We start from the raw sequence: 20,557 nt of genomic DNA, 5'->3' as shown, positions 1-20,557 counted from the left end.
GATCAATCAATCAACCCCAATGCACGTAGTGAACTCTTTTACCGAAGATTTTTGTCAAGTCTTTTTCGTTTTTCTATATCTTAAACCTCTGCTTGATTTTTTAAGTCTTTGACTCTTTTTTTCTTTTTTTTCTCTCTTTCTTGAGTGTGTGTTTGTTGGTCTCTTGTCTTTTGGTTTTACTCAAACCCTTGCTTTCGGTTTTCCCTTCGATTTGGTATATCTTAGGGCTTAATCGGGCTTGGCAATCAAAAGATATGACATTTTTAGTGCCAAAAAGGTGGACTGTCCAAATGCAATTGCATAATTTAAAATATAATGTTATATTTTAATGTTGACATTCACATTTTGAAAAACATAACATAATTAACTTTATGTTATGTTTTTAAGTTACTTTATCACTTAAGTGGCTATAGAGAACTTTATGTTATATTTTCATGTTGAGTTGCTTTTTTTATTTTTCACTTAAGTGACTTTATTAACAAGTAGTTTGAGTTTTTTTGAGTTACTTTATGTTTTCATTCAAAACATCTAAGTTAATATTACTTTTTGAATGATATTATTTTTGACCCAATTAAGTGATTTTTCCTCAAAAATCAATTTTACATGTGCTTAATTAATCACTTAAGTTGCGCAAATGCATCTTTCAAATTGATTTACATGTTTACATGTAAAGGGGCTCAAAGAGTGTGATTTGCATTAGAAATGCATAATAGACTTCCTTGAGTCCACTTTGCATAAAAACTTCTTTTACATGTAATTCACTTTACATGCAATTGCATCCCAAGAGTGGGATTTGCACTAAAAAGTCATTTTTATAGACTTAGACAAATAAAAGCTAAGTTTTTAACATATACAATGAGGGTCCATTAATGCGATTTGCATTGTTTTATCATGTTGCAAGTTTTAAAATATGTAATAAGGGTCCAAGAGTGTGATTTGCATTGTTTTACACTTATATGCATTTTAAAACATGTAATAAGGCCTTGAGAATGTGATTTGTGTCTTGCCTTCATATACATGTATTTTAAAACATGCAAAAGCACTCCAAGAGTGCAATTTGCATAGAAGACTAAGTCTTGTGCATTTCAAAACATGTACAGACTCCCCAAGAATGTGTTTGGATTTTCCATCAGATGTATTTGCAACTTGAGACCACGATTTTGCATGAAATCTCTCTAACAAGGGTCGTTTTCACATTTGTATGCATTCCCATGCCCTAGGCATTGCCTATCCTTGCAAAATCAATTCATTTCTCTACATCTAGAGGCCACGTTTTGCCCAAAAAATGCCCAGATTTGGAGTATTTTGATCACATTCTGGACCAAAGAGGAATCATTTTGGCATTTCAATCCATGCCATTGCTATTCAAGATCACATTTTTGCATTCCAATGCTAAAAATGTTTCATGTTCTTGTATTTTGAGACCATGTTTTTATTTTAAAAATGCCCAAATGCATGGTATTTCTTAGAAACGTTAGCATATCGAGGGTTTGAAGAGCATGTTTTTGGCATTTCTGCCCAAAAACGTCTCATCCTTTGCTCATTCAAATTCATCTTTTGCAAGTGAGGAAAAAGTCAAGAAGTTGTTTGAAGATTCGAATTTGGAGGAGAAACTTTCTTTCCAACCTAATAATCTTCCATATTTGGCGTTTGATCACCAAGTAAGTTGAAGTTTTCCATTCTTTGCTATTTCCATGCATATTTTAGTTCATCCTTGTACATTTGTCCAAATATATGCCATTTTCAAATACTCACAAAGAAAATAAATCAAATCATGTATATCGTTCACACTAGTTGGGCATTGTGGAAGCGAACAAATCATAACAAGAAGCTATTGCTGGTTCTATGAGAATGTACCAAGTTCATCGTCTAAGATGATTAAACAATTATAATGTAATTCAAGAACATGTATACATCGAGCAGTATTCAAGGCAATGATCGAATGATTCAGCATATGTATTATAAGGTAACGACATGAAGTAGTAAGAAGTGACGAGAGGTTTGTTACTACCACAAGTCAAACACAGATTGTCGACGATGAAAGAATACAAAATGGTCAGTAAATATTGAAAAATAGATGTTGTCAAGTTTGGTAAAAGATAGACTTGCCAAAAACACATCAGCGTATGAGTTAGCGTATAAATAAATTGAGAGGAGCTAGGTCAATTAAAAAGGAAGATACAAGGTCATAGATATCAACTCCGGAATCAAGGTCAATGATAAACAACAATTTTTCCACACACCCATCGAGAGTTTGTATGTGAAAAGACATTATCATATCTTCTCACATCATAAACAATTAAAAATCCATTTGAAACTAATGTTTGAAGAGATGTGATTAAGATTCATATTGTAACAAAAAGGAATTAATTAAGTATTGCGTATTGTTAACTAAAGGACTAATTTATTCCTTTGAAAAGTCACAATCATTTATGAAAAGCTATGTTGGAGATATAAGAGAGAAGTCCAAATGATCATTTTAACGTGAAGTAAGAAGTTGGAGTGATAAATAATAAAAAAGGAGAATAAGAGCAGACCGCGGAGATGAAAATGAATAAATAGCAAGGAAGGAATGTCTGGTGTATAATAAAGGAAATATATGTGGCAGATTAGAGCAGTTGGAATATATATACAGATTTATTAATCTATTATATGTATAGATAAAGAGGAGAGAAGAAAAAATAATATCTTTCAAGTACAAATGTGCATATGAAAGAAAAATAAAAAGAAGAGAGTAAGAATAAAGAAAGATATATATTCAGATTTTAGAATCTGATATATTCATATAAAAGAAAAGTAATGCAAGAGAAATAAAAGAAAAGTATATATAAAGATTAAAAATCTGATTTATATATACGTCAGAATATGTTGGTTGGGTAATAGAAAATATTCATATTTAGAAGATGGTTTAGAAGAAAATTAAAGAAGGGATTGAATGTTTAATAAAGTTAAAAGATCCATAAAAATAAAAGAAAGAGAATTGTGTGAGAAGGATACCATCGTCGGTTGAGTAAGCAACAGTATCAAGGTGGCAAAAGAAGTTTGTGTGCAGTGGGTTGGTGCTCACGAAGACAGCAGTGGGGGTTGGTGCTTCCTATAGGTTGAAGCTTGCAAAGTGTGGGAGTCAGAGCTTCTTGTGAGTTGGTGCTCATAAACATAGAGGATGTAGCCTCTAGTAGGTCGGAGCCTACAAACCAATTTGTAACAGAACAAGTTTTTATAATAGGCAATTATTGTCATGGTTTTCTCTCGCATTGAGTTTTCACATAAATCTTGTGTTATTGTGTTCATGTGCATTATTGATTTCACCATTTAAAGTTATTAAAGCAATTGTTTGGATATAAATTTATAATTTGGCAAAGTTGTTATTATATACTGATTCAACCCCCGCCCCCCCCCCCCCCGTCGCGCCCCCCCTCCCCCTCTCAATATAATCGTGTGCTATTCAAGAAGGCCAATTGTTGAACTTGGAAGTATGTACATTTCAATTTGCATCACTTCAATAGGATTGTAATGAGTGGCTTCACAATTCTAGGCATGTTGTTTATATTTGGTATATCTAAGTAGCACAATGGATGAAGCAACATTTTTGAGTTTGACGTGGGATCCAAGCATTTGGTTGCAGCATGAAGGTGACAATTTCTTGAGGACAAGCAATATATGGGAAGGAAGGACTGTGAAGTCCACTTTTTGGGACATTATGGATTAGGTAAATTCTTAAAATTTTAACTAGTTAAACTATTCAAAATAAAGACAACTTAATTTTATTATTTGATAAAATATTAAAATGACTTAATGAAGCTTGGTGATTAATTAATAAAGTCATTTTAAATTGAAATGGGTTAATAAAGAGACCCAAAAACATAATTCCAAGAGACAAGCAAAGGGAAAATAAAGAACATGAATATATTATAAATGATCATTCTGAGGCTCACCTTAGAAAGGCTTGGCTTATATTTGGTATTTTCTCTTGGAGAATTCTGGGAAAATTTGGCTTTCAGAAAGTTTGAGGATGGCAAACCTCGAGTTTGGAGGCAATGGACAGAAACCCATTGTCTGTCGGAGATATCACTCAAGGGTCTCACTTGTGCTTCAAATTCATATTTCTGGCTGTTAATGTTTGGTAGCTACAATTTGATAAACCCACGAGACTAAAGTGAAGATATATATATTATATATGTGAGATATAATATATATATATATATATATATATATATATATATATAATTAAATAATTAATTTTTATATTAATTATATAACAATGAATAGACATGTCACGTGAAGGGACATGTCTCTCCATGTGTTTTCCACAATATAAGAGAGAGATTGCTGCTCTTGGAAAACGTATACCGAAGAGACAATGTCAATACATTTGCAGCCATAATGATAAAACAACATGGTATCAAAGCAGTTTGATCTTAGGGATCGCTACAGAAATAAAGAATGGTTGCAAGACAATAGATATTGTGTATGGTATTTAGAAGAATACAAAGTACAAAATAATTCATCGGTGAAACTATACTGTTTTGAATATTGTTCTCACAAACACATACGATACATTGAAACTTAAAATTTGGAAAGATTGATATTAATTGCAAGTTCATGAATAGAGCAAATTATAATTATCTTCAACATACATCACACTTATTTATAAGGAGGTTCTAATCACGATTTATGAAGTGACAAATTTCCAAATGCTACTACATAGTTCATATGTTTCCTACACCTCATCATCGAGGATAATATATTTCAATATTATTGAGAAGAGCAACTTTGTGCATTGTCATCAGAAAATCTTTGAATGCAATGCAAGAAAAGGCGAAATCTATGGCAGCCTTTCAAATCGACCCCCAAAAGTCTTTGAATCTCTTTTCTATTTTGTCAAAGATGCATATGTAGGAGAATTTGGTTGAAGATTATGGACGTTGCGACTGCAATCTACTTCCAATCATTGCATCACCGACTCATTGCGGAGAGTGATACAAAAATGATTTAACACCATGTATTTGGCAATAGGAATAAGACACGTCCACATGCGGGCATGTAAGGGATGGAAATAAGAAAAGAGATAAGCTATTGCAAGAGCACCATCTTCAAATTGATCGCTATTACATAAATTACAAGTTTGAAAATCATATTATTATAGGTGACACAAACCACACATTACCACCACATATGGCAAACAATTTATAAACATCTCAACTCTCCTCTACAGGATATCCAATGTGAATGTAGGGAAGAAAGTGAATTACAAATTGCGAGATATAATAGCACAATAACTAATGAAAATATGATGCACGGAAATGACAAGCGATTGGTAGCGAGAGGCAACTTCAAAATGCTAATTGTATAGATATTTCGAATGCCATTCTTTCGACCCATCAATGGATAGATGATGCGGTCTCCGATAATAATAATCCCACAAAAGTGGCAATTATCCAAAGTTGTCATCCTACATGGAGTACGATGGGACTTAACAAAACTTTGACCAAGCTTGCCAATGTATGCAATGAGGTTAGTCACTACTTTGGAAAGGTATGGAGTTTTGTACCTTAATATAATATTATGTGTTGAATTACAAAGTCTAATGTTATAATGAGATATAAATAGTATTAGAAATGAGAATAGAAGTAAATCACATTAGAACATCAAGTCATTCTCGTCGATGACTACCACGAGGACTAGAAGATGTCACTACAAAAGAAAAGGTAGGTACAATGAAGTTCATTTTAATCTTATGAATTAATATTAAATAGTTATTTCCTATGAATTTGGATTCGGGAAATTAGGTGCATTAATAAACAAATAATATGTGAAAACATAGATTAGAGATATATACTTTAAAAGTGTATATATACATACACACTATATTTCATTGGAATGATCTTATATCATTATGTAGAATCATCCTTGAGTATTATGTTAGTCTCTCTCTTATTCTTTTATTTCAAGACATACCATAAGAGCTATTTGCCTTGATCTTTTCCAAGGATGCTCTTGCAGAGAAAGGAGGATTGATATTAAATTCAAAGGGAGTTTGAGGCTCCATCAAAGAAGCATTGGATGAGGAACACAGATGATTGATATTCAGAGGGAGTTTGAAAGTCCATATGTGTGACTATATGATTTTAATGGGCCTACCCCTTGTGTACATCATGAGGAAGTGACTACTTCTAAATGATTATCACTTGTATTTACATAAGTTATTGGAAGGTGACGATCTTATAGTAACCTAAATCATGATATACATTTTATGTAAATGTTGAAATAGAACATAATAAATTATATCTTGTAAATCAACAACTAAATGTTAGATGCCATTCACTTGACGGTCTATGAGTTGTTTGTATATACTATAGATATATGAGAGGTATTTGGTGAATATCATATGTTGATATTTTGCAAACTATTACCTTATTGAGTACTTGGTGAATTCAAGTGTTGACATTCTACAGACCATTACTCACAGTATTTGGTGAATATCATATGTTGATATTCTGGAGGCCAATACTCATGATATCAACTGTGATATCAAAATAGTAGATATCTTCTAATCAAAAATATCCATAAATTGTCATTCCATATATTACCAATGGCGTAATATCTATGTGTTTATCCTCCCTAGCTAAAAGGGAGTGTTAATGTTTGATGGCTTTTGTTGGATAAACCCATGAGAGTACCAATCCAACTATAAGTTTTGTGACTACTACTAAATATTTGTTGTTATTCTACTAGGATTTAAATGCAATATATGTATCTCATTTCAAAATCTTTAATTCAGTTGTATAGTTACTAAATTTTAGTTAAATGTGTTGCCTAACTTAAAATTAATTGCATGCATATTATTGGTCTAAATTCTTTTGGTAAAAACTTGGAAATAATATCCTAAGGGAATATTATAGTTAGATGCACTAGAGTTAAGGATTCTTATCATTCACCTCCTTCAAAAGGTTACTAGTTCCTTTGTCGCAAAGAGGAATTGGTGTACATATGGCATTATCCACTCCATTATTAGGAATACACTTGTCTCAAGACAAGCATTGCAGTTAGTGGTTGTGCAAAGTGCTCTATGACATAAGGATCATCAGACTCCAAAGTATCGAGAGTCTAACATTAGGGTGGCATGTTAATCCCAAAGACACCATCAGGTTGATAAGGACAAGGCATAAGAGGGATTGGTTTGAATTTCGTTGGATGAGGCAGCCTTTGAGGCTAATGCTAATAGTGGAAGTGACTCAATGGACACTGATTTTGATGAATATTGGGTGCAGCAGCATACTTTCTTTGTTTTACTTACGTGTTTTTTTAATATTGTGAGACTTTGACAATTATGGTATTTTTTAATGAAACTCACAGCATTTCAGCATTTTGATATTCCTATCACATGCATATTGATAGTGCATCAATAAACTATATTGATGAATATGCAGAGCCAATTTGAATTAACTAATAAGTTACATCATGTATATGCATTTATGAATATCAACTCTCAATTGAACTCTCAATTCAAGTCAATTGTTATGTATAATGTTAAACATGAATATAAATGTTATCAAATGAATATTAGAAATAACCATACATATTTTAAATTTACTCTAAAACTATATAGTCATCCCCTCTACTATCCCTTATCATCCCATAAAATGGCCAAAAAAATCTGTCTCGTAAATCCTACAGTGTCCATTCTAGAGACTTGAAGTAACATAGGTATTTTCAATTGCATATGATGTCCTTTTCGGTTTGCATATATATTTTGTATGGCGTACCTATACCCAAGGTAAAAGAATTGCAATACCAGCATACTTGAACCCCAAACTTATATTCACATTCCAGAACCAGCAAATTAACTAAAACCCACTAAATTTTGATAGTTTTTATATATAGTTGTTAAGTTTCTCAAACCTTCTATGGTACAGTAATCTATACAATAGTTCTAAGGTTCCCTCACTGAGGCCTGTACTTTCTTGATTTTGACTACGTGTGCAAGATATGGAACGACTTTATATGTTCCCTCACTCTATAAGGAGTGCCTATGGGGTGTAGAAGTTGCTGATGATATCAAACCACAAGCCAGGAATCGCTCGCAAGCACACCACCTGTCAGAAAGAGAAGATCAAGAAGCAAGATTATTTGCACAACCTGATAATTTTAAATTAATGGCTTAATCATGAATTGGTATTACAATGAGGTGAATTACAACGCATAGATTGATTGCTTTCGTAAAAAGAAATGGTCTAAAATTAATTATAAAGTTAAACTAAAAAGATAACTAGATCTGAATACACAAACTAAGGTGCACAATATGCAAATTGGAGTTCAACTAGATTAAACTAAACTAAATAGGGCTCAGCTAAGTGAACTTAAGCTAGGGATGCATGTGCAAACATGTGCTGAATAGCATGTAAGAATATTCTTTCAGCATGTCCACAACTATGAAATGCAACATATGTGAATGTGCATGATGCAAAAACTATATGTATAACAGCATTTATGCCTACTCTAACATGGGGAATATACATTATGTAATTTCAGATCACATTTAGCAGTATAGAAGCAAAAATAAATAAATGAAATATATTTCTTTTGTTTTCCACCACCATTAAGAAGTTCTTCTATCTTGATAGGTTACTCTTTGATTTTTAGTTTTGTTACTCTATAAATTTTCCTCGCCATAATCTATTCATATTAAACCAATGATGCAAAAGGTGTACAGTTCTGCAAATTCATGAGCCTTGAATCAGACTTACAGTACAGTTCCAAGATGCTGAGAATGATCTTTAAGACAATATGCGTATTCAGATTTTATTGATGCAGATATAACTGATGTTTTGCTGCTTGAACAGTCTTCTATATTCGATCTTGAGTGATGGAGAATATCTTAGGTTATATCTTGGAAGAAGAATCCTTGGAGAATCAGACTGCTGTGTATGTGTGTTCTCCAAACTACATTCTAAACCTTCTATATATCCGATCTAGAGGGTATGTCCCTCAAGGGACATGACCCTTAGTTTAGGCAATAAAACAGTATTAACCCTAAATCAGCGATTTCAAGTATTATGTTAAGAATAAACACAACTAAGCATTAGTTTAATAAATTCAAAACAATAACACCTATATGAGAATCGCCGGCACCTATAGGGAGGATATAAAAGTATTATTTGGCAATCATTGGACATATATTATCCGTACAAGAAGGTACAGCCTGTACTAACAGACCTGTAGTATTATACAGGTTACTTTCTTAACAATCCCTCTTACCCTGATAATCCTATAGAGAGATATCATATCTAGCAACATCAATATAGATGTTAAGCAAGAATTGATACTCTATATCTGTCTGTCTCTTCTTAGTATGTAGTATCATACAACACATGATACAAAGTCATATTACTAAACCTGTGATATGACAAATCATTGCTACTAGTGATGAGACACATGTTGTGACTCATAGAAACTGGTATTTCTAAATCACAATGAGATCCTGAATTTAAGATCTACCAGAATACAAAATAAACCTGGAGAATTTCTAAAATTCTTCCTTTATCCAATTTGTGACCCATCAACATAGCAATATCAATGTCACAAGACGATCTAAAATTCATCTAGATCTTACAATAAAATCTATTGTTTAGTACATTATCTAAGAGATCGTCACCTCTCATAATGCCTTTTGCACAAGTATTCATTATTTCAGAGATCGTCACCTCTTAAATAATGATTACACATGGTGGAGCCCATAACAATCAATAGCCTAACAAAATAAAATTTAATATTTTATTAATAATCAAAAGAGTACAAATGAATTACAACTCAACCATACCAAGTCTCTTTCTGAAATGTTCTATCTTTACTCTAGATAGAGGTTTGGTGAGTATGTCTGTTGTCTAATCTGCAGTACAAATGTATTCCAATTTAACAGAATTTCTATCTACCATATCTCTTACATAATGGTAAGGAATTTCAATATGCTTGGATCTGTCATGGAAAACTGGATTCACCGAGAGCTTAATGGAACTCTGATTATCACAATGAATAATTATAGGATTCATGGCTTGCCCATATAATCCCACAAGTAACTTCCTCAACCATACTGCTTCTCGAGAGGCCATCGCTGCTGCAATTTATTCAGCTTCTATGGAGCTCTGAGCTACTGAAGACTATTTTTTGCATATCCATGAAATCATAGCTGATCCTAAACTGAAACAGCATCCTGAAGTGCTTTTCCTATCTTTAACACTTCCATCCCAATCTGAATCGGTGAATCCATGCAAATCTAAAGCAACTTTCTCATATTTGAGTCCATAATTAAGAGTGCCTTGTAAGTATCTCATAATGTGTTTAACAGCAACTAGGTGAATCTCCTTAGGTTCACACATAAACTGACTTAAGGCATGAACAGCATAGCAAATATCAAGTCTGGTATTTACTAGGTACATCAGGGACCCAATCATCTGCTTGTAGAGAGTAGAATCTATTGGAGGTGATTCTGCAGCGGCTTCTTTAAGTTTATGCAAATTGGTTTCCATTGGAGAAGACATAGACTTGCAATTCCACATTCCAAATTTCTTCAAGATATCTGAAGTGTACTTTACTTGATTCAGTATGATACTATCAACATTCTGTTGTACTTCCAATCCTAGGAAGTAATGGACAAGACCCATGTCTTTCATCTCGAATTCTTTGGTTAGATCTTTCTTGCGCTGATCTATAAGATGATCATCACCTGTGATACAATATCAATATTACCATACCATCTTTATCTCTTTTATAATATAAGTTTGGATCGACTTCATTCTTAGAAAATCCTAAGCCGATGAGATATTTATCAATCGTTTCATACCAGGCCCTGGGAGCCTGTTTAAGCCCATAAAGAGCTTTCTTGAGTTTGCAAACAAAGGCATTAGGATCATGGATTTCAAATCCTTCTGGTTGCTCCAGATAGACTTCTTCTGAAATCTTTCCATTGAGAAATGTTGTCTTTACATCCATCTGATGTACCTTCCATCCCTTAGATACGGCAATTGCTAAGACAGCTCAAACAGTAGTATATCTGGTAACAGGAGCAAAGGTTTCTTCATAATCAATCCCTTCTTTTTGAGAAAAACCTCTAGCTACAAATCTGGCTTTATATTTCTCAATACTGCCATCAGCAACATGCTTTATCTTGAATATCCATTTGGAAGAAACAACAGATTTTCCTTTTGGTCTTGGAACTATTTCCCAAACATCATTTTTCATAATTGATTGATATTCTTTTGTCATAGCTTCTTTCCAGGCTGGATGTTTAATAGCATCAAAAGGATTAGTTGGCTCTGTTTTGGGTAAATCAATCATATTTGTTGTATAATCAGAGAATCTTTTAAGTCTTTTGCTTTCTCTGACTAATCCTGAAGGTGCAACAGAATCTTGAGCTGCTTCAACTGTTTTTATGGCCCAAAGTGGTCTTTTCTTTGAATTTTCCTAAAGGTTCATATTTTCATTTTCGACCTCATCTAGGTTTTCCCTCTAGGATTAGATTCACTAATTCTTTCAGAATTTGATAAAGGATAAGGTTCATTGGAACTTAAGGCTCTTTTGAATGCAAGATCTTCCTCAAAGATTACATCTCTGCTAAGTTCAATAGTTTTCTGTCCAGGTATGACGATTCTATATGCTTCAAAAGTTTCACTATACCCTACAAAGATACCTTTCCTCCCAAATGGTTCTAATTTGGTTCTCTTTTCTTTTGGAACATGAATGTGTACAGGGCATCCAAAAATTCTGAGATGACTTAGATTGGGTTTTACTTTAGTAAATACTTCTTCAGGGGTTTTATCTTTAAGATAGGAGTGAGGGCTTTTGTTTTGAATATATACAGCAGTACAAGAGGCTTCTACCCAAGATAGTATTCTAGATTTTGGTCAAAAATCATAGCCCTAGCAGCTTCTGTAATTGTCCTATTCTTTCTTTCAGCTACCCCATTTTGTTCTGGGTTATAAGGAACAGTGTACTCCCTCTTGATCCCTGATTCTTTACAAAACCTTTTAAATAAGTCTAAGGTATATTCTCCTCCATTATCTGTTCTAAGGATTTTAATTTTATGTCTTGAAAATTTTTCAGTTAATGCTTTGAATTCTTTAAATCTTTGTGGGATTTCTTTTGATTCCTTGCATTTTAAAAAATAAATCCATGTTTTCCTAGAGAAGTCATCTATGAACAAGATATAATACCAGAATCCTCCAAGAGAGGGAACGAACATAGGTCCACATAAATCTGGATGAATTAACTCAAGTACATTATTTGTTTCCCTAGTACTATCATGAAAGGGACTTCTAGTACTTTTACCCAGAGCACACCCTTTACAAATACTAGGGTGATCTTTATTTAATTTAGGTAATCTGGTAACCATCTTTTCCATAGTTGATAAGGTTTTAAAGTTTAGATGCCCTAATCTTTTGTGCCATAGTTCGTTTGAATCTTCTACTTCATGAACTAGGGCTCGAATGGATCTACTAGATTCTATATTCAGTTCATACAAATATCGCTTTCTTTGACCAATTTCTTTAGCTTTCTTGATGGAAGAGTTCTTAGCCCAAGTTAATACTTTGCCATCCATGAATGCAACATTGTGTCCATCATCTTCTAATGCTGTAACTAAGATTAGGTTTCTTTTAATCCTCGGTACATAGAGTACATCTTTAAGAAGAAGAGTATTTCCTGTCTTTAGTTTCAAAGTGCAGCTACCAATTCCTTTAACTGAGTGTGCAGAGTTATCACCAATTGTAACTTCATCATTAACTTTCTTTAATAAGGAATCTAGAGTTTCTTTGTATCCCGTTATATGTCTGGAAGATCCACTATCAATTACCCATGCCTTATTTGAGATTTCATTTAATAGAGAGGAATACAAAACACGGTTCCCAGGGTCATAAGTTTCTTCTTCTCTAATAACATTTGTACAATTTGCTTGTTGTTTGGAATTTTCCAGACAATTAGATCTATAGTGTCCAAATTTTTCACATTTGAAACACTTTATTTTAGAAAGATCTTTCTTGGGCTTTTGCTTCTTCTGATTTCCCCCTTTCTTGTTTAAGTGTTTTTTCTTGCTTTTATAAGAGTTGGCATTAAGAACGTGAAGTTCTTCATCTTCTACTTTTGGTTTTCCTCCTTTCTTTAGTTTTCTTGACTCTTCCTGAAGACAATCATTCTTGAGTCTGTTAAAGTCTGAAAGCTAATCTCTAGCACTTATTTCTTGTGCGAATGTTTCTCATGATTCTGGCAATCCATCTATGGCCATAAGCATCAGTTCGGTGTCATTAATGATGGTTCCTGTGCTTGATAATTCATCTCTAATGCCAGCAACTCTTAGGAAATAAGAGTTTATTGATTCTCCTTTCTTTATCTAGATGTGATTTAGTTGTCTTTTTAGTGCAAGGACCCTAGTTGCATTATTTACTTCAAATGCATTCCGTAATGCATTCATCATATCGTAGGCAGCTTGGTGTTTCATAAGCATAGGTACGATATCATTCTTAACTCCATCCAAGATGATTTGAATGGCCTTTCTATTTCCATTGGTCCATATGGATTTGTGAGGTTCAACTGGTGGCTGTTTGGATGCTCCATCAACAAACTGTTTAACATTGTTTTTTTCAAGAATCATCAAGATTCTGAATTTCCATGCTTCAAAGTGTTCCTTCCCATCGAATCTGTCCTCAGGCCTGATTGTATATGCCATTGGAAATGGAAGACAACTACTGAATATATAAAAGGTCTGATTACTGAAAATTTGCAGAGCCCCAGATCTGATAACTAGGCTCTAATACAATGTACAGTTCTGCAAATTCATGAGCCTTGAATCAGACTTACAGTACAGTTCCAAGATGCTGAGAATGATCTTTAAGACAATATGTGCATTCAGATTTTATTAATGCAGATATAACTGATGTTTTGCTGCTTGAACAGTCTTCTATATTTGATCTTGAGTGATGGAGAATATCTTAGGTTATATCTTGAAAGAAGAATGCTTGGAGAATCAGACTGCTGTGTATGTGTGTTCTCCAAACTACATTCTCAACCCTATATATATCCGATCTAGAGGGTATGTCCCTCAAGGGACATGACCCTTAGTTTAGGCAATAAAATAGTATTAACCCTAAATCGGCGATTTCAAGTATTATGTTAAGAATAAACACAACTAAGCATTAGTTTAGTTAAATTCAAAACAATAACACCTATATGAGAATCGTCGGCACCTATAGGGAGGATATATAAGTATTATTTGCCCATCATTGGACATACATTATCCATACAAGAAGGTACGGCCTGTACTGACAGACCTGTAGTATTATACAAGTTACTTTCTTAACAGAAGGCAATAATTAACTAATAAAAAGGATATAATCATTAAGTCATGATTGCATGATAAAAACACTCATGAATTACACTGTAAGCACTTTGATTTTAAGATATTTGACTCCATTACTTCCTTTCACTTTTTCCAGAAGAAATATGATAATCAAAACAGCATATAATGAAGAAGCCTTCCCCACAGAAAGATACTAGAATAAAATGAAGGCATTAAACAAACCTTAGCTTTCCATCTGGCAACTTATCTGCATTATAATCTGCTTCTTCAAGTTCAACCATTTCACCTAAAGCCACCTATTTCATATTGCACAATTTTACAATCTTTATGAGCAACTCAAATTTGAAATATAAACATTTGAATATGTAAACACTACAATATATTTTTGTTTCAAAATATTTTTGAAAAAATGTAAAAAAACCTACCTCACATAGTAGAAGCACACCAATTGGAGATTTTGAAGATGGATAACAATAGTTTGCACTTTTGGAAACCATGTCTGCAAAATAGACCCCCTTCCCAAACATGTAACCAGTTACAGGTGCTTCTAGAGGAGCAATTCGAAGACCTACAATATTAGAGAAAAAATTACACAAGCAGCAAAAAGTAGACAATTAGTCGAACCTGATTGCAATTGATTTAGCACACCTTATTTATTCAATGGGTCTAAACATAACAATTCCATATTGTAAACAAATGTCATTGCTCATTCTACCTTTGGTACAATTAACCTTGTTTTTCATTTTCTTCAATTATTTTCTAATTTACAAAAGGATTACCAGCAAACATAATGTGATATTTTATCTATCAAATGCAATTGAATGCCAAAACAAAATAAGATAATTAAATTCACACAATTATGCGTGATTTATGGCAATAATGCTTTTGAAAGTGCCACGAATTAGGATCTAGATATGCATGGATTTATTCAATACCAATCTTGCACTAAATCTATGTATGACACTGATTATACCAATCTTGCACTAAATCTATGTATGACACTGATTAATACACAAAAGGCCTAGTATGACATTTTAGAAGTACCCACCATCAGGAAAATACTTGTAATATGTAAAGCAATGGATATTGACTCAATGTTATATCCCTTGTCCTTTGATTAATGTTCACAATCTTCTGGCTAATGAACGAGTAACATATGTTAATAGTCCAACAAAAAATCTAGCTATTATAACGAAAATGAAATCCTAATTCCTATCAAGAGCAAAGAGAAGAAATATGCCATCAATCTCTAAAACCAAATAGTGAACCAGGAATTGGCATCAAACACCAAATCGGATGAGGGGATGTAGGCTGACAAAGAAGGGTTGGAACCCAAAGACAATAGAATTTAAAAAGCTAGGGAATTGCTCAAAAGACAAGACCAACTCACTCAATGGATTATTTCATTAGCAAAAGGAGGACTATGAATTGTTAGAACCCAATTACAATGTGGTAGAAACTTTGGAGGTTGAAGCCAATGATACTTTACCTCTACAGTATAGACTACACTAGGAAGGTGAGGTAAGGGTTGATGACACATTGTCCTATCAGTTTCAAAAGGACGAGGAAGTCAAGTACGAAGAGATGAGCATAGAAAAAGTAAACCTCTCGAAGGAAGATGGCCCGAAGTTGATCCTTCTAGGGGACTATTAGGACCCCATATTAAAGACAATAGCATTATAAATGTTCCTGGAGTATAAGATGTATTTGCATAAATGTACAAGGATCTAAAGGGTGTGGCACCCAAAGTATGCATCTCGTGCAAGAGAATGCACACTATAAAAGAGACTATACCAACTAAAAAAGAATTATGTGATGAAGGTGCTAGAGGAAATGAAAAGATACTCGACATAGGGATCATTTTCAAAGTCAAGACGAATGACTAGTTGTCCCACATCGTCATCTCTCTAAAGAAGGTAGCTAATCAAATCCAAATTTGTGTCGACTTCAGAGGCCTGAACGTCATCACTGTTAGCCGACTGGATGGTTCCGGCAGTATTTTGCATTCTGTAGCCGATGGTCCGGCGGTGTTTCGGTATTCCGCCGGCGGTGTTTTGGTATTCCGTAGCCGACGGTCTGGCGGTAAATAGTTTGTAACGGATACAATAATTATGGCCGACAGACTCCTTCGGGAATGTTCGGCAGTAGTATTTATATCCCATCCGGGATCATTGTAAATCATCATTCATCTACTATTGCGAATATAATACTGCTATTCTGTTCCATTGTCTGTATGCATTCATTCTCTTTGTCTCTACGCTAAACATTTGGCGCCGTTGCCTTATGAATCTGGAAGGTGGGAGGAATGAAGATTAATGCCAAATCAGCTTAACAAGGATCGAAATAAGGAGAAGGGAAAAGATGGAATCCGTATTGCGCAAGAGAATTTAATTCTAGCACAGCAAGCCGAACGCCGACGGAGATTTCAGAGGATTGTCAACGAAAACCGAAGTGCGGAGGAATTGTTGGAGGAGACTCGGCAGCGGGTGGAATTGGTGGAAGAAGCACGGGAGGAGTTCTTGAAATTGTGTTCGCCGGAGGACGAAAATTCAGACGGGAGGGCATCAACTCGCACTGCTCGCGGTGCCGACGGAGCACGAGCGTGTAGTGACCTCTTCGTCCAGGATAGCCTTCCGCGGGAAACAATTTCGAAGGATCCTCCGTCTTCACCAAAGGTTGCAGCTGTCGACACCTCCGGTGTGGGAGTGCAGACTACCGGTGGGGGAGTACAGACTGCCGGTGTGGGAGTGCCGACCACTGTAGGAGTGCAGATCTCTAGAATTATGGCGGGACCCAAAGAAAAATTACCAAAATTTGAAGGCGATGGTACAGCCGACCCCCTCCGACATTGTAAGACATGTGAGACGATTTGGCGGGCAAATGGAATCACAGATGCCGACGAATGGGCCAGGCAATTTCCCGCAACCCTACGGGGTGTCGCGATTGATTGGTTTTCGGATACGGATCCACAGAAGCTGGATACATGGGATAACATTAAAAAGGAGTTCTTGGCGGAATTTAAACTCTTACGGGATGATAATGAAATCGTAGCGGAAATTTTCAATACCAAGCAAGGGAAGCACGAAACTGTCCGCGTCTATGCCCGGAGATTAAAAGACTTAGTAAACAAAATGGAAAGCAAGCCAGCGGACGGATTGCAGAAAAGGTGGTTTGTGGACGGCCTACGCTCGAAGTTGCGGAGGAAAATGAAAATTGTGCCACCATCATCATATGTGGATGCGTATAACAGAGCACTGGACCTTGAGAGTGCACAGAAGACAAAGAAGAAGAAAACCAGCTCCTCTGACTTTGATGATGATGAATCCACTCGGGATGATAGCAGCGATGACGAAGGTAGTAACAAAAAGGTTCGTGCCTTACAGAAGGATATGGTTCGAATGATGAAAGAGTTTAAAAATATGCAGAAGGAGCCAAAAAGTAGTGAACTGTGGTGCACGGAATGTAAGACCGACGGTCATACTAAGGGATCGTGTCCGACGAACCAATTCTGTGACATCTGTCAGATCATGGGCCATTTGACAAAGGACTGTCCCTTTAACATGAAAACAAGAGGATCTTCACAGGTGCTTCTCACACAGGAGGCTTCCCCGTCAGGCGGTAACGGTAACACCAACACAGGCGCTACATCTGGAGGATACAGAAGTAATCGCCGTGGACAGAATAACAACAACAATAACAACACCAATACGAGCAGAAGCCGAATTCAGTATGATGCAAACGGACGACCAATTATTCAGTGCCGAGCATGTAACTTATGGGGGCATTTTGCGCGAGAATGTCCAACAGCAAATACACCTCACCTATTGTGCCGATGGTGCGGACCCGGCGACCACGGTGACTCAAAATGCCCAAAATTCGGAGTGAACTTAATCACGGTTGGAACCAATGAAGAAGAAGTTCTGGCCATTACACGGCAACAAGCAAAAGGATATCCGGACCCCACCGAAGAAAAAAAGAAGTTTGCAGCAGCACGGGCAGAGGTTGGTCAACTATCGCAAGCAGTAACACCTCCGACCACAGCCGCCACCTCAGCAAGGAATTCCGCTGAACAAAACATAATACGCCAAATATTGCAAACAGAGGTGCAAGTAAAGGTAAGTGATTTACTTCTTACCATGCCCCAACTTCGATCTGCTTTTTCAAATATGACAGGGGAAGCAAGCCTTGAGAAGGAGAAGCCACCAGGAGAACCAAGTCGACGGAATGAAAAGGAACTTGTTACGGGAGGAGAAGACCAGATGTTGTTGGCACTGACATCAGGACGGCACCCTGCAGTTGTCGAAATGGGGATACTTGGACATGTTCTCACAAACACCATAGTGGACGGAGGGTCCGGCGTGAATGTATTGCCAGAGGAAACTTGGAGGAAACTTGGACAGCCAACATTATGGCCTCCAAGTTTTCAGCTCCTAACCGCTGATCAACATGGTATTAAACCACTGGGTATTCTCATGGCGCAGCCGGTAACCATTGGCACTCAGCCGTTTCTAATGGATTTCGTAGTAATTCCATTAAAAAAGAAAGGTTATGATGCCATCCTAGGCCGCGGTTGGCTTATAGAAGCAAGAGCCCGACACGACTGGAAGAAGAACACTATATCCCTTGAAAGTAAAGGTCGTCGATTCGTCATCGATTTGCATACCCAAATGGTAGGGGAAGAGGCCTTGTCATCCGATTCGGAGGAGGAGGATGGAGGGAGACGACGGATGGAACCAGATCAAGAAGGTGTTCTCCGATTGGACGGGGGAATAACGGATGACGACTTGGATTCCGTCAACGGTTTATACCACTGGCAACTGGAGGACTATGAGTTATTTCCGAGTTGTAATGTTCTGTCAATTGAGAACGAATATCCGAAGGAGTTTACTGAAGTTAAGGAGGGGGAATCACCATTGCATATTACCCCAGCTCATGCATTCGATGAAGGAGAGCCGATCAAGTATAATGAAGCTACACTGCAAACGATGAATCTAGGGGATGGGGCAGAACCAAAGAACATCCTAGTGGGAGATAATTGGGATCCAGTACTCAAAGCCGCGGCATTTAAGATATTTCTGGACTACAAGGATGTGTTTGCATGGACATACAAGGATCTCAAAGGAGTACCGCCGGAATTATGTGTGCACCGCATCCCGCTGATGGATGGAGCTGTCCCTGTACGGAAGCGACCCTACAGGATGAATAAGAACTATGCCGCACGTGTTACGAAGGAAATCAACCGGATGCTGGACGCTGGCATTATCTTCAAAGTACAGACCAGCGAATGGGTGTCACCAATAGTCATTTCCTTAAAAAAGGATACTATTCAGATTCGGATATGCGTTGATTTCAGATGCCTGAATGCAGTAACAATCAAAGATCCTTTTCCAATTCCATTCACAGATAGCATTCTGGAGGAGGTCGCGGGACATGAAATCTACTCGTTCATGGACGGGTTTTCCGGATATAATCAGATTTCTATAGCGGAGGAAGATAAGTTGAAGACGACGTTTGTTGTTGAAGATGGCATCTATGCGTACAATCGGATGCCTTTTGGGTTGTGTAATGCACCGGCCACATTCCAACGGATTGTGCTGCATATTTTCGACAAGATGTCTGTGGGAAATTTCAAGGCCTTCTTGGATGATTGGTCAATATTCAGTGCAGAAGACGGACACCTGGCAGCACTTGGTGAATGTATGGAGAGATGTCGCAGAGCCCGGCTAGCATTGAACCCCAAGAAGTGCCGATTCATGGTTCCACATGGCAGACTGCTCGGACACATTGTTTGTAAGGAAGGATTAAAGACGGATCCCGACAAAGTGAGAGTCATTCTAGAAATGCAGCCATCCACTAATGTCACGGAGGTAAAATCTTTTCTCGGACACATTGGGTATTACCGGAGATTTATTAAAAACTTTGCCAAGGTATCCCAGCCGTTAGATAAGCTCACATGCAAGAAAGAGGCATTTCGATGGGAGAAAGAGCAGGATGAGGCATTTGAAGGGCTAAAGGTACGACTGGCTACGGCACCCATCCTGGCATATCCGGATTGGAATAAAGAATTTCATGTTCATGTGGATACCTCTAATTATGCGATCGGCGCAACCCTGGCACAGACTGGTAATCACGGATTGGATCATCCAATATACTTTGCCAGCCGGTTGTTATCAAAGGCCGAGCAAAACTACAGCACAACTGAAAGAGAAG

The 20,557-nt window shown here is 36.3% G+C and overlaps 1 protein-coding gene across 3 annotated transcripts in view; it reads right to left on the bottom strand.

Moving 5' to 3' along the window:
* The window catches only part of PARP2 (poly(ADP-ribose) polymerase), a 188,065-nt gene that overhangs the window by 22,689 nt on the left and 144,819 nt on the right, over nucleotides 1-20,557 (bottom strand). For all 3 annotated transcript variants that reach the window (XM_089813536.1, XM_089813537.1, XM_089813538.1), the window contains 2 exons: nucleotides 14,773-14,915; nucleotides 14,570-14,643 (listed from right to left, as the gene is read on the bottom strand). In XM_089813536.1, the coding sequence (XP_089669662.1) occupies nucleotides 14,570-14,643; nucleotides 14,773-14,915 (217 nt within the window). The remainder of the gene's footprint in view (nucleotides 1-14,569; nucleotides 14,644-14,772; nucleotides 14,916-20,557) is intronic.

Source organism: Cupressus sempervirens, chromosome 2, assembly GCF_028749045.1.
Source record: "Cupressus sempervirens isolate cs-2001-9-10 chromosome 2, ASM2874904v1, whole genome shotgun sequence".
Taxonomy (NCBI): Eukaryota; Viridiplantae; Streptophyta; class Pinopsida; order Cupressales; family Cupressaceae; genus Cupressus; species Cupressus sempervirens.
Note: the sequence above shows the minus strand (reverse complement) of the source record. Positions and strands in the feature narration are given on the sequence as shown.